The sequence below is a fragment of the Alexandromys fortis genome, unplaced genomic scaffold, assembly GCF_014885135.2.
Source record: "Alexandromys fortis isolate MF-2015 unplaced genomic scaffold, M_Fortis_MF-2015_v1.1 scaffold_243, whole genome shotgun sequence".
NCBI classification, from domain to species: Eukaryota; Metazoa; Chordata; class Mammalia; order Rodentia; family Cricetidae; genus Alexandromys; species Alexandromys fortis.
In genome coordinates this window covers 1,425,244-1,447,926 of record NW_026068121.1, presented here as the reverse complement: position 1 = coordinate 1,447,926, position 22,683 = coordinate 1,425,244, and the positions used below count along the sequence as shown (strand labels likewise).

Sequence of the window (22,683 nt, the reverse complement as noted above, 5' to 3'; positions counted from 1 at the left end):
GGGGGGGGCATGCCTTTTTATCCTAGCACTCGGGAGGCAGAGGCAGGCGGATCTCTGTGAGTTCGCGGCCAGCCTGGTCTACAAGAGCTAGTTCCAGGACAGGCTCCAAAGCTACAGAGAAACCCTGTCTCAAAAAAACAAACCAAAAAAGAAAAGAAAAAATGCAATTTAAAATAATTTTAAGCTGTTTTGTGCCCAAAGAGGGACCAGTTGGTTTACCTCTGCACCTGCAGGAAACAACTATAAAATGGGGAGACTGTTTTGACATAGTGTCTGGCGCACCACAGGTCATCCTCAAAATCACTAGACAGCCTGACTCTCCTGACTGCTGGAACACAGGCACACACAGGCATGTACCCTCAAACACAAGCATGCACCCCCACACATCATAGGCATGCACCCTCACACGCAGACACGCATCCTCACACACAGGCATGTACCCCCACATGCAGGCATGCACCCCCACACATCACAGGCATGCACCCTCACACTCAGGCACACACCCCCACACACAGGCACGCACCCTCACACGCATGTATGCACCCTCACACACAGGCATGCACCCTCACATGCAGGCACGCACCCTCACACACAGGCACACACCCTCACACGCAGGTACGCACCCTCACACGCAGGCATGCACCCTCACACTCAGGCATGCACCCTCAAACACAGACACGCACCCTCAAACACAGACACGCACCCTCACACACAGACACGCACCCTCAAACGCAGACACGCACCCTCACACGCAGGCACGCACCCTCACACGCAGGCACGCACCCTCACACACAGGCATGCACCCTCACATGCAGGCACGCACCCTCACATGCAGGCACGCACCCTCACACCCAGTTTTTTCAGTTTTGGGGAAGGAACCCAGAACCACACTAGGCCTGGGCTCTACCAACTGGCCTATAACCCCAGGTCGGCTGTTTTTCACACTGGAGATAGAACCCACTGAGATCCCTACCCCAGCATGGGAGAAACACAAGGCCCACGGACCCACTCCTTCCTTCCATTTGAGCCTACATCAGCTTCTCTGGGGAATTACAAAAACAAAAAACACACCTCAGCTGAGAGGAGTGGAGGCATTAACAAGATGCAAAATACTTGGGTGACAGAGAGATTGGAGGATCTACCCAGCAGGCAGCCCAAGTGGCTGCAGGGCACCCATAGTGATTCAGCTGAGGAAGCTCTGGCGTGCGCGCGCGCACACACACACACACACACACCCTCACACACACACACCCTTTCTCATACATACACACACACACACTTTCTCATACACACACACACACCCTTTCTCATACACACACACACATACACACACATACACACGACCGCCTTACCACCTCTGTCTGCTGGACCTCACCCTGCTCAGAACCAGGCCACACCTACGTGACTCTTGCGAATCAGGACCCTCTCTGCCTGGAATCTTCCCCTTCCCCGAGTCTGCCATGCAGTAAGGACATACTCTCATCCTCATTCATATCTCAGTTGTCATCGCAGTGAGTAAAAATGACGGATGGAGACTTTTGTTGCCCCCGCCTATAACGTCTTCCAAACCACCCATGTGAAGGCTTCCACTCCACGGATTCATCAACCACGTCACCGAGGAACTGGAATCGCTATCCTGACTCAGCCATAACTTCACTACTTCACTTGATCTGCTTTCTCTCCTGAAGAGCCAGGAAGGGCCTTTATTCTCCCAGGAAGATTGGAAAATTGGTCGAGTTTCTGGACAGAACACACACGCACACACAGAGGGAGAGAGAGAGAAAAAAGTTTATACAATTTAAAACAAGCCATGCTTTGTGGTGTGCACCTCTGAGCTTTCAGGAAGCTGAGGCTGGAAGGTTGGAGGTTCAAAACCAGCCTGGGCTACCTGGAGAGATACTGTCTCAAAACTAAAGCAAAATGGGGGAGGGATGTGTGGCACTCAGGAGGTAGAGGCAGATAGATCTCTGTGAGTTCAAGGCAAGCCTGAACTACATAATGAACGAGGAACAGCCAGTGTTATGTAGTGAGAACACTCTCCCCAAAAAAGGAAATAAAACTACAATATTGAAATTAATTTGGTTTTTGACACAGAATCTCTTGTAACCAAGTAACCAAGGCTAGTCTGAAACTCCCTATGTAGTCAGGGATAAACAGGAGTCTGATCCTCTTGCCTCTACCTCCAGAGTGCTAGTGACAGACAGGTCTGTGTCACCATGACTGGTGTGTGAGGTGCTGGGTATGGAACTCAGAGCTTCATGGACACTAGGCAAGTACTAAGTGAGCTACATCCACTGCCCCTGAATATTGAACTACACACAGAGAGAGACACACACAGACACACACACACACTGCTGTCCAGCCCCTGCCCCACCATGCAGGATCCAAAACCTAAAACATTGCTCCAGAAGAAGCTGACTTGGAAGAAGAAAGATTTAACATCTCAACAACTCCTGAACAGCATCGGCCAAGTTCCCAGGCCCTGGGCCAATCTGTTAACAATTAAGACCACAGCCAAGTATTGCCTAAGCTGTCGTTCAGAAGAATTGGGAAGAAAACATCTAGAACTCCAATAATGCAGATAACAGAACCCCACCCTCAAAGGCCGACATTACACCACCCCCAATGACTTCTTCGCTTTTGTGTTCACATCGGCTTGTCCTGTTGCCCTGACCATCCTTGCTCAGCCTCCCAATTATGTGTGCAGGATGACAAGTGTGTGTTGTCATTTCCAGCTCCATGAGAACTTCACACGGTGATCTCTACAGCCAAGAATGACTGCCTCTGTTTCCTAACTACCTTCCTTATCACTGCCTCCTAACCCTGCTGATGTTTGGCGTCCTCTGCAGCATCTTGATCACTGTATTCTCAGGAAGAAATGAAAGAAGGATGGGAAAGAGGAAAGGAAGGAAAGAACAGGGATGGATGGATGGATGGATGGATGGATGGATGGATGGATGGGTGGATGGGTGGATGGGTGGATGGGTGGATGGGTGGATGGATGGATGGATAGACGGACAGATGATGGATGGTGGATGGATGGATGGATGGATGGATGGATAGACGGACCGATGATGGATGGTGGATGGATGGATGGATGGATGGATGGATGGATGGATGGATGGATGGGTGGATAGAGGGAAAGAAGGAGATACATGTAGGAGGCCTGTTGCTGATGCTGCAGGAACATGGGTAAAGCAGGTGCAGCTCTAGAGCCTGCTGCAGCAAACAGCATGGGTCTTGCAATGTTCGATGTGCTGTGGTGCCTGTCAGTGTGAACGCATCACACTCAGGAACTGCATGCAATTGCAGGGCCTGACAGTTCTGTAAGCCCTCCTGTGGATTCCATCCCAGCACCACAAGAATTGGTAGATAACAGGAAATCTCTCAGAATGCTGAGAAGTTGCTGTGTGTGGTGCTGAACACAGAATACATTCTTAGCAAAGGAGAGCTGTCCACTGTTGTTCATATTTTATGAATACATATTAGCTATATGTAAAAATAGATCCCATTAGGACATTTCATTCCTGTATATAATTTATTTTGATTCCATATTCACCTATTACCTTCTCACATTTTTATGTAATGGTGTCTGTTTCGCTGTTTTATGTTTATGTATATTAAGTGTATGGGTGTTTTGCTTGCACACCTGCACACCAACATGTGGACTGGTCCCCGTGGAAAGATAAGGTCACATCCCCTGGAACTGCAGGTAAGGATGGTTGTGAGCCACCATGTGGGTGTAAGAACAAAACCCAGGTTTTCTAAAAAGCAGTGATGTCAAAAATATCAATCATGGAGCCATCTCTCCACCCACACCCCGTGATCTCCTCTTGTCGCCCCCCCCCCACTCTCATTGATCCCTTCCTCTTCCCAAATATGTTTTGAGATAGGGTCTCATGTAGCCCAGGTTGGCCACGTCACTTCCTAACCAAGGCCAACCTTGAACTCCTTCCTGTTCTCCCGCTTCCACCTACCAAACACTGAATGACAGGCTTGGGTCGCCATCAATTTAAATAAAAATGACTCCCTGCTTCCTACCTAAGTGGGTATCCGCGCACGCGTACACACACACACACACACACACACACACACACACACACACAATGTAGGTCCAGAGATCCACTCTGAAATATGAAGGAAGCTGACCGACAGACCCAAGGACAGTTCTGAGCTGTGTGCCTTCACAGAATTCCCGACCTTCCCTCCGGGGAAAGCAGAGAACGCACCAGCCACCGACGGACCTAGCTACCTAGCGCAAGGGGAATCCTGCGTGGCTGTGAAGGGGAGTCTGAGGCAGTAAGCTCCTCCCACTGTACCGAGTGGAGCTTTCCCCTCCTGCCAGGGACCCACTGTGGTGTAGCCACACCTCCTGCTCAGCTGTGGAGGAGAGCAGGCCTCCCCACACACATCCTGGGAGAGCCCAACAGAGGAAAGCAGCTACGAGGAAAGCTGCAGTGTTGGCCTAGAGGCCCCTCTCCCACCTCTGCGGTCTGCCGAACAGACTGGTCCCCTTGGTATTTTCTAGGAAGAAAAGCAAAGTTTCCTATCAGAAGGAATGCAGGATCCCATTCTCTCCTACTGTCACCCAAAGTCACGTCACACATGCTAGGCAAAAGTCTAGCCACGCTCTCAGTCCCTTACTGGGGGATTCTAGACAGGGGCTCCACCCCTGACGTCGCCCCCAGCCCCTCACTGGGGAATTTCAGACATATCTTTAAGCCAGACTCTTGCAATTTTCATGTCTTCACCCCTAAGAACATGGGATAAGTGTGCACTACCATATGCAACTAGTGTCAACTTTTTATTTGTTTATTTTGCTTTGTTTTTTTTTTTTATATATATAAGGTCTCCCTAAATCGCCCAGGCTGGCCTCCAAGTCCTAGGTTAATGTAATCCTCCTGCCTCAGCGTCCTAAGTGGCTAGGATCAATGAGCGTCAACTTCTTCCTGTTGTGGTTTATCTTGTTGAATCAAAGGGATTACTATCAGCCCAGGGGAAGCCTCAGACTCTCCATCCTACTGCCTCAGTCTGTTGTGAGCTGAGCTTACAGGCACACTGCACCAGACAGGCTCCCCGTGGTGGGCACATGGAAATTACATAGGGTAGGTTCAAATTCCAGCCCCACCTCCTGAGCAAATTCCTTCAGCTTTTGGTGCCTCAGTTTCCCCACCTATGAAGTGAAAAAGCAAAAGGGCCACATTGAGGGAGCCCAAGCATTACCAGACACACAGCAGGCACTCAGGAAGGACAGCCGACCTTGTCACCAACAGCCTCGCGTGTATCTGTGACCACTCTGCTTGTGGAGTGTGAACCATTGAAATTCGATACACAGTCCCTGTGTGCAGACAGCAAGACCTGTGTCTGAAGTGGACTACACAGAGCCAGAACTCTGGAGGTAGAGTCAGGAGGATCAAGAGTTCAAGATCATCCTTGGTTTCAAGGAAGCCATCCTGAGCTACAGGAGACTCCTCAACCAACAAAAGGGGGGAGGAAAAAAAAAACTCAGAAGCAGCAAAAAAACACATAGAATGGAAATTATCTCTCCAGTATTCAAGAGGGAGTTGGTCAAATTAATGTCGGTAAGATGAGTTTAGCAGTCACACAGCAGCAAAGACAAGTACCGTGACACCCTTTGACCAGATCTCTCAGGGCTGAGCAAACAAAGGGCTTCGCAGGACAGTGTGTTCACGGTGGAGAGGCGTCTGCAATGCCATTCCTCACTCCCTGAAACACTGGAGACCACGGGGCAGCACTAGCTTGTATTTCTTTTTGTTGGGGGGGGGGGGGGGGAACCACTGTATTTCCAAGTGTACAGAGTTTGTTTGGGTTCCTCCTCTTCCCCTCCTCCCTTCTTCCTCACCTCCTCCTCCTTCCTTTCAACTGTTAACAGCCTGTGGTCAACTAGACACCACTAAGAAAGAAAAAGTAGCCACAGCTGTCTGGAAGAATGGAAACTCCAACGTCAGCAATAGGTGTTCCCCTGAGAAAGATGGGGGTGGGTGCTGGGCAGGCTGGGGACCCCTCAGAGAGGCAGGAGCTAGCTCACTGATGGGAAATCAGCCAAGCTGGGTAGGAAGGGAATCCCAGCATGGCCAACACCTGGCAGGGACTCTCCAGCACCGCCGGGGAAGCAGCCATTGGACGGCCACAGTTAGACACAGGAATATAAACGCCACCCACGGTCAGGACATAGAACAGACACTCACACCAACCACAAATACCCCACAGTCATACAGAGAGAGAGAGAGAGAGAGAGCGAGAGAGAGAGAGAGAGAGAGAGAGAGAGAGAGAATAGGATAGCTGAGGTGAGGTGGCTCATACCTGCCATCTGAGTATTTGGGAAGCTGTGGTAAAGTCCCCAGCACCGACTTGATGGCTCACTACCTCCTATAACTCCAGATCTGAGGGGATCTGACAAACTTCTCTGGCCTCCATAGGCATTGCACTCACATGCACTCATCCTCAGAGACACACACACACATACTCTAAAATACAAATAAATTTTAAAATATTTTAAATGCTGATGGGTATAGCTCAGCTACATAATCTTGAGGACCCCAGCTCTCCCCCCCCTTTTGTTTGTTTTTTAAAGGCAAATACTTGTAAACTCAACTCTGGGAAGGTGGACACTAGGGGGTTCCTGAACTCGCGGTCAAGCCATTCTAGACAAATAGCTGGGGCTCCAGACCAGTGACAGATCCTATCTTAAAAAAAAAAAAAAAAAAAAACAGTACTTCAATAAGACATTCAGGCTCCTTGCTCAGCCTTGGCTCCCAGAGCGGGACACGCGCGCTCTCTAGTGGACGGCAGCCTCATCCCAGGGTTGCACTGGGTGATGGAGTGAGGGACGCTCATGGTCCGCTCAGCATCCTTATGGGAGACTTGGAAAGGATATAACACCAGACCATGGACGCCAGGAGGACCCCAGCCCGAGTACCGGACCCCGGAGAAGCCTGGATGACCCCAGGATGCCGTCAGTGAGGATGCTGTAGAAGGACAGGCCCCGCCCACTTCCCTGATGTCAAACTCCCGGTCCCTCCCCATTCCCTTGACCCTTTCCACTTCCCTACCAGTCTCCGTAAGGCCCCTCCTTTCACGCCTCTTAGTTCCTCCCACCTGCTCTGTCATTCTCCCTAAGCCCCGCCCACTTCCCAGTTGTCACTCTCTTGGACCTTCATTCTCAGTTCCTCCCAACGACTTCTCTCAGTCCCTCCCAGCGGCCCCGCCCACTTCCCCAGCCTTCCGCTTGCTCGGGTTCTGGATTCCCAGCTATTCATTCTCCTAGCCCTACCTACTTCCTCCACCATTAGCTTCCCAGACGGAGCCTCTTCAACTTCCCCGTCCCGCCCACTTCCCTGCCAATCTCCAAAGGTGGGTTTCTTAGGTCCATTCTCCCAAGGCTTCACCGACTTCTCTATCCACATCCCAGGCCCCGCCCTCGTCTTTCCCACGTCCCCCTTCGTTCTCCCTACTGCGCCTGTCTTTCTTCCAGGTCCGTGCACAGTCATCTGGTGGGTGCGTGGTAACACCTAGGTGAGAAAGGCCTGCTTCCCTGCCAGCCTTTCCCAGTAGTCGCACTTCTGAATCCACCAGGGCCGTCTTCCGCGCTTCCACCTCCTTCTGTGCCTTCCAGGCCTCCTTCCAGCTGCTGGACACACCCATGCCATCTTATTCTCGCTAAGACTTAGTTTGGTTTTATGTACGTGTGTGCGATGTCTGTGAGTGGATGCTATGAGTGTTCAGGCAGGCCAGAAGACAGACGTCAGACCACCTGGAACTGGAGTTAGTGGTAATTGTGAACCGGGTTTGAGTGCAGCAAGCTCTCTTGGCCTTTGAGCTATTTCTTTAGCCCCTTACTCCCCCTACTCCTAGTTCAGAAGATCGATCACTCCATCTGCACATGGCCCAGCCTCATGCACAGCTCCCTGATTCCCAAAGCTAAAGGGGTAATGGGGAGAGGGAGACTCCTTGCCCCAGTATGTGTGCTTGGGCTGTGTGCCTGTTCCTCCCTGTAGGATTTGGCGTGTGTTTGTGTCCGTGGGAGAGAAGAGGGTTCTGCACAGGTGTGGCTTCCAGCCCGCCATGCTGGCATGCCGAGGTGTGTATCTGTCTCCCGGACTGTGCTTTGCATATCTGATCTATCCTGTTGGACCAAAGGCAACTTGGGGAGGAAAGCGGTTTTTTTCATCTTACAGCTCAAGGTCCACCATTCAGGGATTAACTGAAAAGGACCTGGAAGCAGAAACTGAAGCAAAGACCACAGAGGAAATGAAAACACTCACTTCCCCCTGAGAGCTCAGCCTGCCTTCTTAGGAAGCCCAGGACCACCTGCCCAGGGATGTCATTATTCAGAGTGGATTGGACCCTCCCATGTCAGGCAGCAATCAAGAAAATGCCCCACAGGCCAAGCTGATGGAGGCACCCTAACTAGGACACCAAGAAACCCAATAGGCTCATTGGTTCACCAAACTGAAAACAAGTGTCATTGTTTCTGTTTCTCCTTCTTTTTTGAGTTATCATTTTTTATTTATTGTTTGTTTTTTTAAGTGTTTCTCCTGTGTGGATGTCTGTGCATGACTTGTGTGCAGTGCCCATGAAGGCCAGAAGAGGGCAACAGATCCCCGGGGAACTAGTGTTACAGACAGCTGTGAGGCACCATGTAGATTTGGTAAACTGAACCCTGGTGCTCTTAACTGCTGAGCATTGCTCCAGACCCTTAGGTTGTTTTGAGGCAGGGTCTCACTATGTAAGCTGGCTGCCCTGGAACTCTCTTGGAGATTAGGTTGGCCTCAAATTCAGAATGATTCACAGGCCTCTTCCTCACAATTAAAGGTATGAGCCACCACAACTGGCTGGGACTGTTTTATTTGTTTTTGTTTTGGCCTGTTGATGCCCTCTCTATCTTGTTATGTTACTGAAAAGTCCACCCAGGCCTATGGAGTCCAGGACTGAATAAGAAGGAAGTCTTTGCCAGGCAGTAGTGGTAAACACCTCTAATCAGAAGACAGAGGTAGGCAGAGTTCTTTAAGACCCTGTCTCAAGAAGGAGGAGGAAGAAGAAGAGGAGGGGGAGAAGGAGCAGGAGGAGAGGAAGGAGCAGAAGAAGAAGAAGCAAAAGGAGCTGGAGCAGAAGCAGGAAGAAGAAGAAGAAGAAGAAGAAGAAGAAGAAGAAGAGGAGGAGGAGGAGGAGGAGGAGGAGGAGGAGGAGGAGGAGGAGGAGGAGGAGGAGGAGGAGGAGGAGGAGGAGGAGGAGGAGGAGGAAGAGGAGGAGGAAGAGGAGGAGGAAGAAGAAGAAGAAAATCATGATGTATTAGATTGTGAGTCACAATAAACCCCCCCTCCTTAAATTGCTTCTGTAGGGTGTTTTGTCCCAGTGACAAGTGTCCAATACAACAGCCACAAGCCATCATCCCCCTCCACACATAGATGCAATGCCTATGAGTAGCTGCTCTGAGTATCCAGGGGGGTCAGATCACCATACACCCACACACAAGGAGTACTGATGGTGACCAGAGCACCCTTCTTGAGGAGCAGAGGCTAGACTGGGAAAGCGTCTTTACCAGCCCCCTTATCCTCGAGGTCAGGAAGGGAGTCGGGGCTGTGGAGACTGAGTTCATGGTACCTCGCTTTACCAGACTTCAACGAGTGGCACACTGAGAGACCCAAGGGGCTGGGAACATGGCTCAGCTGGCAGAGGGCTTGCCTAGCTTGTATGAAACCCAAAGTTCCATCCCCAGCATGGCACAAACTGCATGCAACCCCTCTGTCATCCCAAAACACGGATCACGAGTTCAAGTCCAGCATGGGATGTATGAAAGGAAAGGGGTGAGAAAGGAGAAGGGAGGGGAGGGGAGGGGAGGGGACTGGAGGGGACGGGAAGGAAGGGGAGGGGAGGAAGGAGGCAATTAGACTCAAGAGAGGAATGGGGAACCCAGGGAGGCCTTTGGTGTGGACCATCCTCACAGAGAGCTGGGCACTGATTTGACATCAACCCCTTTCCTGTCTGACTAGTTTGGTGATGTCAGGAGGTGACAGACACCAACCCCTGCTCACATACCTTCACAGTAATACCAAACTGTTAGACACAGACTGAGGCGCAGACACATACACTGATTCCATATATGACCCCAAGCATGTACCAGAACAATCCAGAAACATACATGCATAATTTTTTGGAGGCTGTGAGATAGGGCCTCACTATGCAGCCTTTGCTAGCCTGGAAATCTCTAAGGCGACCAGGCTGGCCTTGAACTCAGAGATCTCCTTGCCTCTGCCTCCCAAATTCTGGGATTAAAGGCACGCACTAGCATGCCCGGCAAACTTTTTTTTTCAAGGACCATGCCTGTAGACCAGGCAGACTTCAAGCTCACCACATAGCTAAGGATGACTTGGAACTCCTGATTCTCCTGCCTCCGCCTCCTGAGTGCTGGTGACAGGTGTGTGTCACCAACTCAGTTTTTATGTGATGCTGAGGATGGAGCCATGGGCTTCTGCGTGGTTTGGGTGAAAAGTCTACTGCTTTTCCATAAGAAAAGAGGACCAAGCTGGAAAATGTGACCCACCTCCCATGCCTGCAGCTATGCGCATGGGACCAGAGAAGTCCTGGTCTGCCCAGGTCTGTGATAAGCAACACCATCATCTTTAGTGGTGTGGCCAGCCCCTCTTTGGCCACAAGCTGCTTGTGACCCCACGTTTTGGCAGTGCACCCCCTAGAGCCACCTCTTCCACGGCAAGAGCAGTGGATTCTCCGGCTTTCCATGCAGCCTATGGCTGTTGCAGAAAGAGGCTGAGGAGGCAGACACAGCTCAGCAGTGACTCCCTCCTCTCTGAGAATCTCCCTGGCCCCACAATACACCGTGTCCTGTTCACTTCTGGATCCGTGAAGATTGGCACTCACTGTCAATTTGACGGCACAACCTAAAACCACCCGGGGTGTCTTGAGTTAGTCAACGTGGGAAGGCCCAGCCCACAGTGAGCAGCACCATTCTCTAGGCAGGGATTCTGAACTGTGTAAGAGGAGGTCACAGAGCTGAGCATAGGCAAGCAGGCAGATGAGCGTGCAGGCACTCATTCCTCTGAGCATGACTGTGAATGTCACATGACCAGCTCCTGTCTTGATTTCTCCACAACTGTTGAAATATAACCTGGACTTCTAAGCCAAAATAAGCTCCTTTCTCCCTTAAATTGTTTTCTGTCAGTGTTTTTCTGCACCAGCAGATATAAAACAAGGACAGAGTTTGAGGGCGTGTTGTTCTTTCTGGGTGAGATTGTCATGAAGAGTTATTAACTCCATAGAAAGACAAGACAGCAATACAGCAGGGCTCTGAGGAGAGACCAGGGACCCGTGGCAGAGTCCAGGCCCTCCTTAGACGTCGGAGGGGGAGGTTCTAAGTCACAGGACTGAGGAACAGCCCTGGTATGTGCTGGGGCTGGCCTTCTGGATGTCTGAATCAGCTGAGGGGGAAAAGGGCAGGAATCTAAAAGAAGTCGCTGGAGCTGGGAAACCAAATCACTATGTCAGGGGATTGTCGGTTTGGCAAAAATCCAGTGGTCCTGGCTAACACCTCCTCTGTCCACACACACACACTCCACAGTGCGGCCCTGGCTACCACCTTCCCTCTTCCACACACACGTGCAAACACACACACACACAGACATACATACACACACACTCCACAGTGCAGCTCTGGTTTCCACCTTCCCCCTTCCACACACATGTGCAAACACACACACACTCCACAGTGACAGACATGGCTAACACCTCCCCTGGTACACACTCAAATGCACACACACACACACACTCCACAGTGACAGACATGGCTAACACTTCCCCTGGTACACACTCAAATGCACACACACACACTCCACAGTGACAGACATGGCTTGGATTGGACTTACTAGTCCCGCATTACACCCCAGAAAACAGACATTTTCAGAATCCTCCCTCCCTCTTCTCCACAGCTGCAGAGGACTCAGGCCAAACCAGGGCCATCACCTGGGTACCACCAGGACACAGAGAAACAAGACCATGTTGTATCCTAAGATCAGGGTGAGGAACCAGCAGAATGTTCTAGGGAGAGGCCACAAGTAGGATGTGGGGGGCAGAGCAATAGCACAGCCACCCCTTAGAGCACAGATCCCCGCCCCTTACAAAGACAGCACAGATCCAGGGTTAGTCAACAGCACACGTGCAGCCAACTCCCAGCACAAGCACGCGCGGGAAGGGGGGAGGCAGGAAGGGGGAAAAGGGGAGTGGACACGGCATGGACGGGGGATGGGGGACACGGGGAACACGGGACATGTGACATGTACAGGCCGGAGGCCCTGTTACAGGTTACGTGATGGCTCGGGACCCTGGCAACATTGTATTCTTGAGAGAGGAGCCAGTTGGCCACCAGCTTGTTTTGTTTTGTCTAATACCAAGCAACAAAGTAGCTGAGGTCGTGCAGTGATAAGAGTGATAAGAGCCTGGGCTTGGGAGGTTCCGGTTCACCGCCTTTTCCAGCACCAGCAATGTCTCCTCACTGTAGTGAGGCGCTCCACCCTCCTTGAGCCTCTATTTCCTATCTCCATGTACTGTCACCTCCAACCACGGCTTTAGGGGGTACTCCACCCCTGACCATGCACCAGCCCCTCACTGGGGAGGCTTCAGGGGGTACTCCACCCCTGACCACACCCCTAGTCCCTTGCTGAGAGATTCAAGGTGGAGGCTCCAACCCGAGCCCCCAGGCTCTCACCGAAGATTCTAGTCAGTACTACTGCTTCACATTTTCAGAATTTTAATTCCACGCTGTTTAAAAACTCACCGTCGGGAGGTTGTAGGCTTGAAGTGGGAGAGGGTCGGAACAGGAGGGTTTATTACTGTTGTGTTTCTAAGTTGACTGACTTCTAAAAGTTTATGTTTATATACCCACAGACAACAGCTACCCCCAGCCTTGACCAGAGACGCCTCTGTCTGCAGCAAACAGTGGTAAAAGCCCCTCATGGATGCTCAACGAGCTTAGAATGGGGAATGACTGAGTAGCACTCATCCCTAAACAGGGTGTTAGTACCCACAGCTAAGGGAACATGGAAGAGATGAGGACCCCGGAAGCTCAAGGCATCAGAGAGGATCTGATGTCCTCTCTGGCCTCTGCTGGCACTACATGAATACATGGTTAGGCATATCATGCAGGCAAGACACATACACATAAATGTAGTAAGGAGGCCGCTAGTTCGTTCCCGGCTGCTTAGCCCCGAATTGATCACACAGAAACTGTATTAATTAAATCACTGCTTGGCCCATTAGCTCTAGCTTCTTATTGGCTAATTCTTACATCTTAATTTAACCCATTTCTATTAATCTGTATACCACCATGTGGCTGTGGTTTACCGGCTAAAGTTCCCAGCGGCTGTCTCCAGCCGGGCTACAAGGCTTCTCTCTGAATCCACCTTCTTCCTCCCAGCATTCTGTTTAGTTTCCCTCACCACCTCCCTCCCCAGCTCTGTTCCCTGCACAGGCCCAAGACAGTTTTTTTTTTTTTTAATTAACCAATGGTAATCACAGCATACAGAGGGAAATCCCACATTACATAAAAATGAATAAATAAATGAAATAAAAAACAAAACAGGAAGGCTTGAAGTTGGGAGGTTTGGGGAGGTGGAGGTTGGTCTGGGGGTGAATCTGACTAAGAAAGGAAGAAAGGGAGGACGGGAGGGAGGGCAGAAGAGAGGGAGATGGTTGAGGGAGAAAGAAACTTCAGTCCTTGGCCTAATATTGCCTTGATATTGGCAATATCACATTTGGGTCTGCAGTGAGGGAGAACTGGGGTTCGATGGATCAAACACTTGCCCAGCATGCATGAGGCCCTGAGTCCTATCCCCAACACCATATAAACCCAGGACATGGTGGTACACACCTGACATCCCAGCACTCGGGAGGTAGAGGCAGAAAGATCAGGAGTTCAAGGCCACCCTGGGTTACTTATCAATTGGAGAGCCAGTCTGGGCTTCATGAAACTCTATCTCAGATGGCAGAGGGGCTGTGGAGGTGGCTGGATGGGTGAAAGCACTTGCACATACGTGAGGACCAGAGTTCAAATCCCTTAAACTCACATAAAAGCCAGGAACACAGCAGGAAGTCCCTGCAGAGAGTGGGAGGTGAAAGCAGAGGTACCCCAAGAATCTGGCAGCCCATGGCCAACAAGAAGAAAAACCCTTTGTGGAACAAGATGGGAGATAAAGACCGACATGCACGGCTGCCCTCTGACTTCCAAAAGTCAGGCAAACTCATGGACTCGAAAAGAGGCTTTAGATGTCACTTTGAAGCCAGATATGTTGTTGATCAACCCCAGCATTACAGAGGCTGAAGCCAGGAACATCATGAGTTCAAGGCCAGCCTGGGCAACATAGTTAGTTCCAGGCTAGCCTGAGCTACATAGGAAACCCTGCAATTAAAGAAATAATTATCAACACTGAAGCAAAGACATATTGATGTGGAGTGCAACCTGCTGTTTGTGGGGTCTAGATGTGTGTGTTAGCCCACTTATGCCAGTCCTCAAGCCCTCCTGGGGTGGTATCCATCTTTCAAGAGACACAACGGAGTTCTAGGGCCATCCAGGGCTCCTCCAGAACTGTCCTCAACATGCACAAACAGAAAAGGAATGCTGTAGAAGGTTTCAGAAGACACACACACACCATGAGCCAGGGTATCTCCCCCACACACCTGCCACCCTGAAACCAAGCGACTCTGGAGATCCTGGAGCTCAGAGCCACCACCCTTCCCTGCCTATAAAAAGGTCTGAGGAAGTAGCTGGGCTTGCTTGCTCGATTGGGATGGAGAGGAGAGAAGCAGACAGAGACACTGAGGCAGGGGCTGGGGTGTGGTGGGTCCTAGATAGTGTTGACCTCTCCACGCAGTCCCCATGAAACCAGAGTGGAGAGGGACAAAAAGTCCCTGATGGCACCTGGAAGTTGGAATAAGGATACATCAGACAAGGCGCTTGCCGAGGTCTGGGCATGGTGGGGTCGAGGGAGATTCCTGCATCCTCGGGCCCCTCCCTATATCCTCCCTCCACCCTTCCATCCTTCATTGCGAGCATCCCAGGCGGGCCCAGGAGGCGGAGCTCGCGGGTGACCCGGCCGTGACGTGGGTACTGCTCTGCTGAAATAGAGGCGCCCGGAGGCTCAGAGACAGCTCTGCAGCCACCTCATCCAGTCTACAGAGCCAAAGCCACAGCGGTCCATCGATACCCGTCCATCAGCAGCTACCAGCAACGCCACCACCATGCGGGAGATCGTGCACCTGCAAGCCGGGCAATGCGGCAACCAGATCGGGGCCAAGGTGCGCAGAACTGGAGAGGGGGTGGCGACGGGAGGGACACAGAGAGGGGTCTTTAGCTCCCTTAAGACTCGCCCAGGAATTCTGCATCTCAGGGTGGTGGGGGAGGGGAGCCAGGGCAGAGCCAGGCCGGGAACAAAGGGGCCGGTGATGGGGGCAGGGCCTGGCCTTGTGTCCCTTGGCCACAGCTGGCCTCACAGCTGGGCCACTGTCACCATCAGCTGCAGGCACAAAGAGGTACGGCCCCTCCTCCCAGGGCAGCCTCCGGGATGGGCTGGCACCAAGAGTCTCTGGTGGGGCCCCGGCCTGTCCCTACCCCCACTTCTCTTGCTTCTTGCTGGCTCACGCTTAGCTGTGCCTCTGAGTTCCCCAGTCACCCCGCGGGAGGACGGTTAACAATTGGAGAAGTGGCGCTAAGGGTGTTCCAGACACAGCATCCTCAGCTCTTCCCGGCTATCATTGTGACCCACTTTGGGAGGTAGAAGCAGGAGCCCCAAAACAGCCTCCCATAAAGAGTAAGTGGGAGGCCAGCCTGGTCTATGTAAAAACCCGTGCCAATAAATACATAAATAAACTGGGTGTTGTGGTACACACCTGTCACCCCAGCCGCTAGGAAGGTGGAGTCAGGAGTTCAGTATTACCCTAGGCTAACTAGTGATTTCAGGCCAGCCTGGGCTACAGAAGACCCCGCCTAAAAAATAATAAATTTTTGCAAAAAAAAAAAAAACCTACTCAACCCTTCCCATCGCCAACCCCAACATCAAACAAACAAACAATAGGGCAGGCAACATGGCTCCTAAGTCCGACAACCTGAGTCTGATGGCCAGGACGCAAATGTCGGAAGGAAACAGCCGCCTCTGGCAAGTTGTCCTCTGACCTCCGTTCAAGCATGTTATTTAAAAATAAACTGTTTTTAAATGATAACAACAGCAAAAGGAAAATCTGCTCAACTTTGCCATCACACACGTCTCTCTAGTTCTGGGAAGTAATCAGCGACGAACACGGCATCGACCCCACCGGGACCTATCGTGGGGACAGTGACCTCCAGCTGGACAGAATCAATGTCTACTACAATGAGGCCACAGGTAGGGCAGCTAGCAAGGTGGACGCCTTCTGTTGTGGGGGTGTGGACTGGCAAGAAAGGACAGGATATGTCCTGGAGCCTGCTGGGCCTGACCCTCACCCCAGCCATCTTCCATCTGCCATCCCCACAGGTGGGAATTATGTTCCCAGAGCCGTGCTGGTTGACCTGGAACCTGGCACCATGGACTCCGTCCGCTCTGGCCCTTTTGGCCAGATCTTCCGGCCAGATAACTTTGTGTTTGGTAAGTCCCTCTCCACTGTGGGCGCACAACATGTTTCCTCTCCTTTCTAGCTAGCATCAAAGAGCCGATTACTGCAGACTCAGAGTGGACAGGGCAGTTGGAGATTTGATTAGGGACACCAGCCTAGTCTAGGCTAGCCTCCAACTCTCCATATAGCTGAGGCTAGCCTTGAACTAACTTATGGAGCCTAAGATGACCCTGAATTCCTGACTCCCCGCCATCACCTTCCCAGTTCTGAGATGCCAGGTGAGTTTCTGTGATGCTGGGGTTGGAGCCCAGGGCTTCATGCATGCAGAAGGAGCTCTATCGCCACTGAGCCCCAGCCGTCTGGAGAAGGCATCCATAGGAAGGAAGGATATGAGCAGGTTCTATGCAGACAATGCACTGTCTTCTAGAAGGGCTCTGAATCCGTGACACAGGGCTGGTGTTTGGCCGTTCACCTCCAGCCTCCGTCCTTAGAATGTCAGCTCCCCGTGAATCAGCAGGGCAGGGTGGGAGCAAGCAGGCGACTGTCTTGTTCCCAGCTGCAGCCCCAGCTACTGGCCTTGACAAGTGAGTTTCCCTTTTGGATGGATACAAAGTTTGTGGAAGGTAACTTGTGCCTGTGTAGTGTGGAGCATCCGGAAATGACTGAAAAGAGAAAGATATAAAAAGTGAGGTGGGCCAGAGAGCATGCGCACAGAGTGTGTGTCTGAGAGACAGAGAGGAGGAGGAGATAAGGAAGGGAGGCAGAGAGAAAAGAAAGGGGAAGATTCAAAAGATGACTCAGTTGGTAAAGTCCTCAGAGTGCAAGAATAAGAGGTGAGTTCAAACCCCAGCACCAATTTAAAAATACAAGCACAGGGATTCATGTCTGTACCCTAGCTCTGGGGAGGGCGGTGACAAGTGACACACTGGAGCTCACTGGCCAGCCAGTCTAGCAATGCAGGAGACCCTGTCTCAATAATAAATAAATAAGGTGGGAGAGACAGGAAGACACCAGACATTGGCCCCCATACACACACACAGAGGCACTCACTCTTACACAGGTGACTTGAAGCAGAGGCCCCCTGGAGGTGAGGCAGGGGACATGTGAATACCGGTGGAGAAGGAATTCCAGGCAGCCAGACTGGCCAGTGCAAAGGTCTCCGAGCTGACAGAGGGGCTGATAGAGGGGCATCAAGGAGGCCCGCGTGACATTAGCAGAGGGAATGAAGGGAGATGGAGAAGGAGGGAGGAGGGAACAAGGCAAGGCCAGAAGAAAAGGCCAGAAGAACTTGCTGGCTGCCGGGCCTGGAGGAAGGGGGGGGGGGGGCGGCTGGGAAGGGACGGGACAGATGGACTCAGCTCACGGGCGCCCTCTAGTCGCCGCCTCAGGAAACACAGACGTGAAAGGCCAGAGCTGGGTCTGGGCACTGTGAGAAAGCAAGAGATTTTCAAGTTTATAGGGCATGTTTTATTTAGTTTTTTTATAGGAGCCTTCTAGCTTCTGGATGAAACTGTGGCAAAATTGAAACACTATTAACTATAGTAATTATTATAGCATAATAATCGACGCTGGCGAGATGGCTTAACAGTTAACAGCAATCAGCTCTAGCAGGGGATCCTGTTTGGCTCTCAGAACCCTGGTGGCCCTTTAGCCATCTTCAGCTCCTGCCTCTGAGGGCGCTGCATTCATGGTGCACAGACAAACACGCGGGCAAAACACCCGCACACATAAAAAAAAATTTGAATAAACCAGCACTCAGGAGGCAGAGGCTGGAGGATCTGAGTTCGAAGCCAACCTGAGGAGTTCCAAAACAGCCAGGGCTACATAAAGAGACCCTGTCTTGGAAAAAAATTTTCAATTAAATAAATAAAAGAATAAAATAATATTTTGAATATAACCATATAATTAAATTAATCATATCTTAATAATGATTGCTTGATAGTAAAGTGACAGTTATTATTTATGCCTATTATTATACTAAATGACTGCTGCTTGGTTTTGGTTTTGGTTTTTTTGGGGGGTTGGCTTTTCAAGACAGAGTTTCTCTGTAGCTTTGGAGCCTGCCCTGGAACTAGCTCTGTAGACCAGGCTGGCCTCGAACTCACAGAGATCTGCCTGCCTCTGCATCCCAAGTGCTGGAACTAAAGGCGTGCGCCACCACCATCTGCACCTGACTGCTGTTAATAATAATAGTTGTGCTGTATTATTACATAGGGTGACTGCAGACAGTGGCAATATACAGGATCTCAAGCAGTTGAAGGAAAAGATTTTAAATGTTTTTAAGATAAATAAAACAGTGATGGGGGGGGGAGTAATTCTCTTTATCCTAATTCAAACATTGGACAGTATAGCCCTGTATCCAAAAGCAGTGTGGCCCTCCACAAATGTGTATGATTCTTATGTCTTGACTATAAAATAAATCTGGAGCCTGGTATTATGGAGAAGCCACCAGGAGGCCTCTGTGGCTGGGGCAGAGGAAGTGAGGGGAACAGATGGAAGCAGAGGCAGGAGGGAAGAGGGCTGGGTGAGCATTCACCTGGCATGCACAAATCCCTGGGTCCCATGGTTTCCTGATATCTGTCAACAGCTCAGAGCTCAGTGGAGCAGGAGGGTTTCCTTGACTACGCATGGGGTTTGAGGCCAGCCTGGGCTACAGGAGACCCCGTGTAAATAAACAAATGATCCAAGTTCGGCGTGGCAGCATATCCCAGTCAGCACAGCACTTAACAGGCAGAGGCAGGGCTCATGAGCAGCCAGGGCTGCATGGTGAGAACCTGTATAAAAAATAAAGTAGCCGGGCGGTGGTGGCACACGCCTTTAATGCCAGCACTCAGGAGGCAGAGACAGGCGGATCTCTGTGTCTCTGAGGCCAGCCTGGTCTACAAAGTGAACTGCAGGACATCCAAGGCTACACAAAGACACCCTGTCTCAAAAAAAAAATAAGTAGATAAAACCACCTAAGAAAAACAACTGGGGGTCTAGAGGCATGGCTTCATGGTTAAGAGCACTTGCAGCTCCTCCAAGTGACCCGAAGATTCCCGGCACCCACATCAGGCGGCTCACAACCACCTGTAACTCCAACTCCAGGGGATCCACACCTTCTTCTGATGAACTCACATGTACACACATAAAAATAGAGCTTTGTTTGTTTGTTCATTTAAAAAAAAAAAAAGTCTAACTCTGTAACCTTGGCTGTCCTGGAACTTGATTGTGGAGACCAGGCTGACCTTGAATTCTCAGAGCTCTGCCTGCTCTGCCTCCACAGTGCTGAGATTGAAGGCGCACACCAGTATACACAGCTAAAATAATTCTACTAAAATAAAAATAAATAAAGCCAGGAGGTGGTGGCGCACGCCTTTAATCCAGCATCCCAGCACTCGGGAGGACAGGCTCCAAAGCTACAGCAAAACCCCATCTCGAAAAACCAAAATAAATAAATAAATAAATAAATAAATAAATAAATAAATAAAATTAGCCACCACAATCCCCAAAAGTAAATTCAATAATTAAAATAACAATAATGCTACCATTATTCTACCAGTCTTTTCATTATTACTAATTACTGAGACAGGGCATCATGTAGCCCAGGCTGGCCTCAGAGTTACTATGTAGCTGTGGCTAGTCTTGCATTTCTGATCCTCCTGTAGCCACCTCCTGAGTGCTGCAATGACAGGTGAAGCCAGCACATCTGGCTTCTGCTCTGGCAAGGAACCCAGGGCCTCCCGCGTGCAAGGCAGGGCTCTACCCTCCTAGCCGGGCCACGCACCCTTGTCATTTTCTGGTCTAATGATTCAGACGCTAGGGTGCAGCACTGACCGTTTGGAGGGTCCACGCTTCCCCATGCCTGAGAATCCAAACCTGCCCCTTCCCAGGTCAATCCGGAGCCGGCAACAACTGGGCCAAGGGTCACTACACCGAGGGCGCGGAGTTGGTGGATGCTGTCCTGGACGTGGTGCGCAAAGAGGCCGAAAGCTGCGACTGCCTCCAGGGATTCCAGCTGACCCACTCGCTAGGTGGTGGCACTGGCTCCGGCATGGGGACCCTACTCATCAGCAAGATCCGGGAGGAGTTCCCCGACAGGATCATGAACACATTCAGCGTGGTGCCGTCGCCCAAGGTGTCTGACACGGTGGTGGAGCCCTACAACGCCACGCTGTCTGTGCACCAGCTGGTGGAGAACACCGACGAAACCTACTGCATTGACAACGAAGCCCTGTACGACATCTGCTTCCGCACGCTCAAGCTCACCACCCCCACCTACGGGGACCTCAACCACCTGGTGTCGGCCACCATGAGTGGGGTGACCACCTGCCTGCGCTTCCCGGGCCAACTCAATGCAGATCTTCGCAAGCTGGCGGTGAACATGGTACCCTTTCCTCGTCTCCACTTCTTCATGCCGGGATTCGCACCCTTGACCAGCCGGGGCAGCCAGCAGTACCGGGCCCTCACCGTTCCTGAGCTCACTCAGCAGATGTTCGATGCGAAGAACATGATGGCCGCGTGTGACCCGAGACACGGCCGCTACCTGACCGTGGCTGCCGTCTTCCGGGGACGGATGTCCATGAAGGAGGTGGACGAGCAGATGCTAAGTGTGCAGAGCAAGAACAGCAGCTACTTCGTGGAGTGGATCCCCAACAACGTCAAGACGGCTGTGTGTGACATCCCACCCCGGGGCCTGAAGATGGCAGCCACCTTCATCGGCAACAGCACCGCCATCCAGGAGCTGTTCAAGCGCATCTCGGAGCAGTTCACCGCCATGTTCAGGCGCAAGGCCTTCCTGCACTGGTACACGGGCGAAGGCATGGACGAGATGGAGTTCACTGAGGCGGAGAGCAACATGAACGACCTAGTGTCCGAGTACCAGCAGTACCAGGATGCCACTGCTGAGGAGGGAGAGTTCGAGGAGGAGGCCGAAGAGGAGGTGGCCTAGGCCTCCTGCCATCACACTGCCGCTGGGGCAGACCAGTAAAGCTTTGACCCTGCCCCAAGCTGCCTCCTCCCCTCAGACCCTATGAGCATCCTCGTCATGGCCCTACTAGCACCGACCAAGCCCAGAGCCCAGGTTGCTTCTATTTGTTTCCCCTTTAGCCCCTGAACCCCACTTTCCCTCCACCCCTGCCCAGCTCTTCTAATACCCATAAGCCCCCACACAGGCTTCACTTCTTTGGGTCTTGACAGTCGTGAGGCTATTCCCCTGCGCTCCCGAACTATTCTCCAACCCTGATAATCCCAGAGAATTCTCTAGATCTTGACTTACCTTTTACCCACGCCCCAACCCCCTCACCTTGCCTTACCTTTGACCTCACAGCTCCCCCATCCTGACCCAGCTCCTGTGAGACCCCGTGTGTCCCTGCCCTTGTGCCTTAGTTCAGCTTGGCTTTACCAGGGAAGAACTGGAGGGAGAGGAAAGAGAGGCCTGTGGCCTGGGGTGAGATAGCTCCTCCCCGCTGGCCACCCTACCCTGCATCTGCTGACACACACCCCCAATCAATAAATGAGTCATTGCTTTGATGTGGCTTTCTGTTCAATTTATTTTCTTCTCTGAGAGCAGTCAGGGAGGGGATTGGCCCACGGGGGGCCGGGGGGGGGCACTGAAGACTGAATGAAGAAGAGAAAGAAGAACGGAAGGACATGATTGCTCCTCCATGTGGTGGGAGAGAAGGTCTATTGTAGATGTGTGGAGGGGCATCTGGGAGAGTCCAGAGTAGACAGGACCAGACAGAGCTGGCCATGTGAGGAGACGGGGAAGGGAGCCAAGTGGAGCGGCCAGGAGGTCCAAAAAAAGGTGTGCAACTAAAATGTCTGGATTATATAAGGAAGAGCCTCTGGGGGAGGGCAGCCCAGCCCCTGGACTGGAGAGCTCAGAGTAGAGCAGGATATGCCAGCCACACCCTGTAGCGCGCAGGGACTGAGGGATGCTGGGAGAGCCTGAAGGCCAGATCCTCTTTGCTATGTTGGACCAGGTCTGAAACTTAGCAAAGACCAGATCTTGGGGTGGTGGGGTACGGGGATTGCAGAGCAGGCTAGATCCCTTATCCGTGAACTAGAGTTTGCACACCAGGAACATGG

The 22,683-nt window shown here is 51.6% G+C and overlaps 1 protein-coding gene across 1 annotated transcript; it reads left to right on the top strand.

The window, feature by feature from the left end:
- Positions 1 to 15,138: 15,138 nt before the first annotated feature.
- Tubb4a (tubulin beta 4A class IVa) lies at positions 15,139 to 22,119 on the top strand. Its single transcript, XM_050125309.1, has 4 exons — positions 15,139 to 15,324; positions 16,298 to 16,406; positions 16,536 to 16,646; positions 20,487 to 22,119. Exons 1-4 carry the CDS (start codon positions 15,268 to 15,270, stop codon positions 21,542 to 21,544), a joined length of 1,335 nt encoding a protein of 444 aa, XP_049981266.1. The 5' UTR covers positions 15,139 to 15,267; the 3' UTR covers positions 21,545 to 22,119.
- Positions 22,120 to 22,683: the final 564 nt, after the last annotated feature.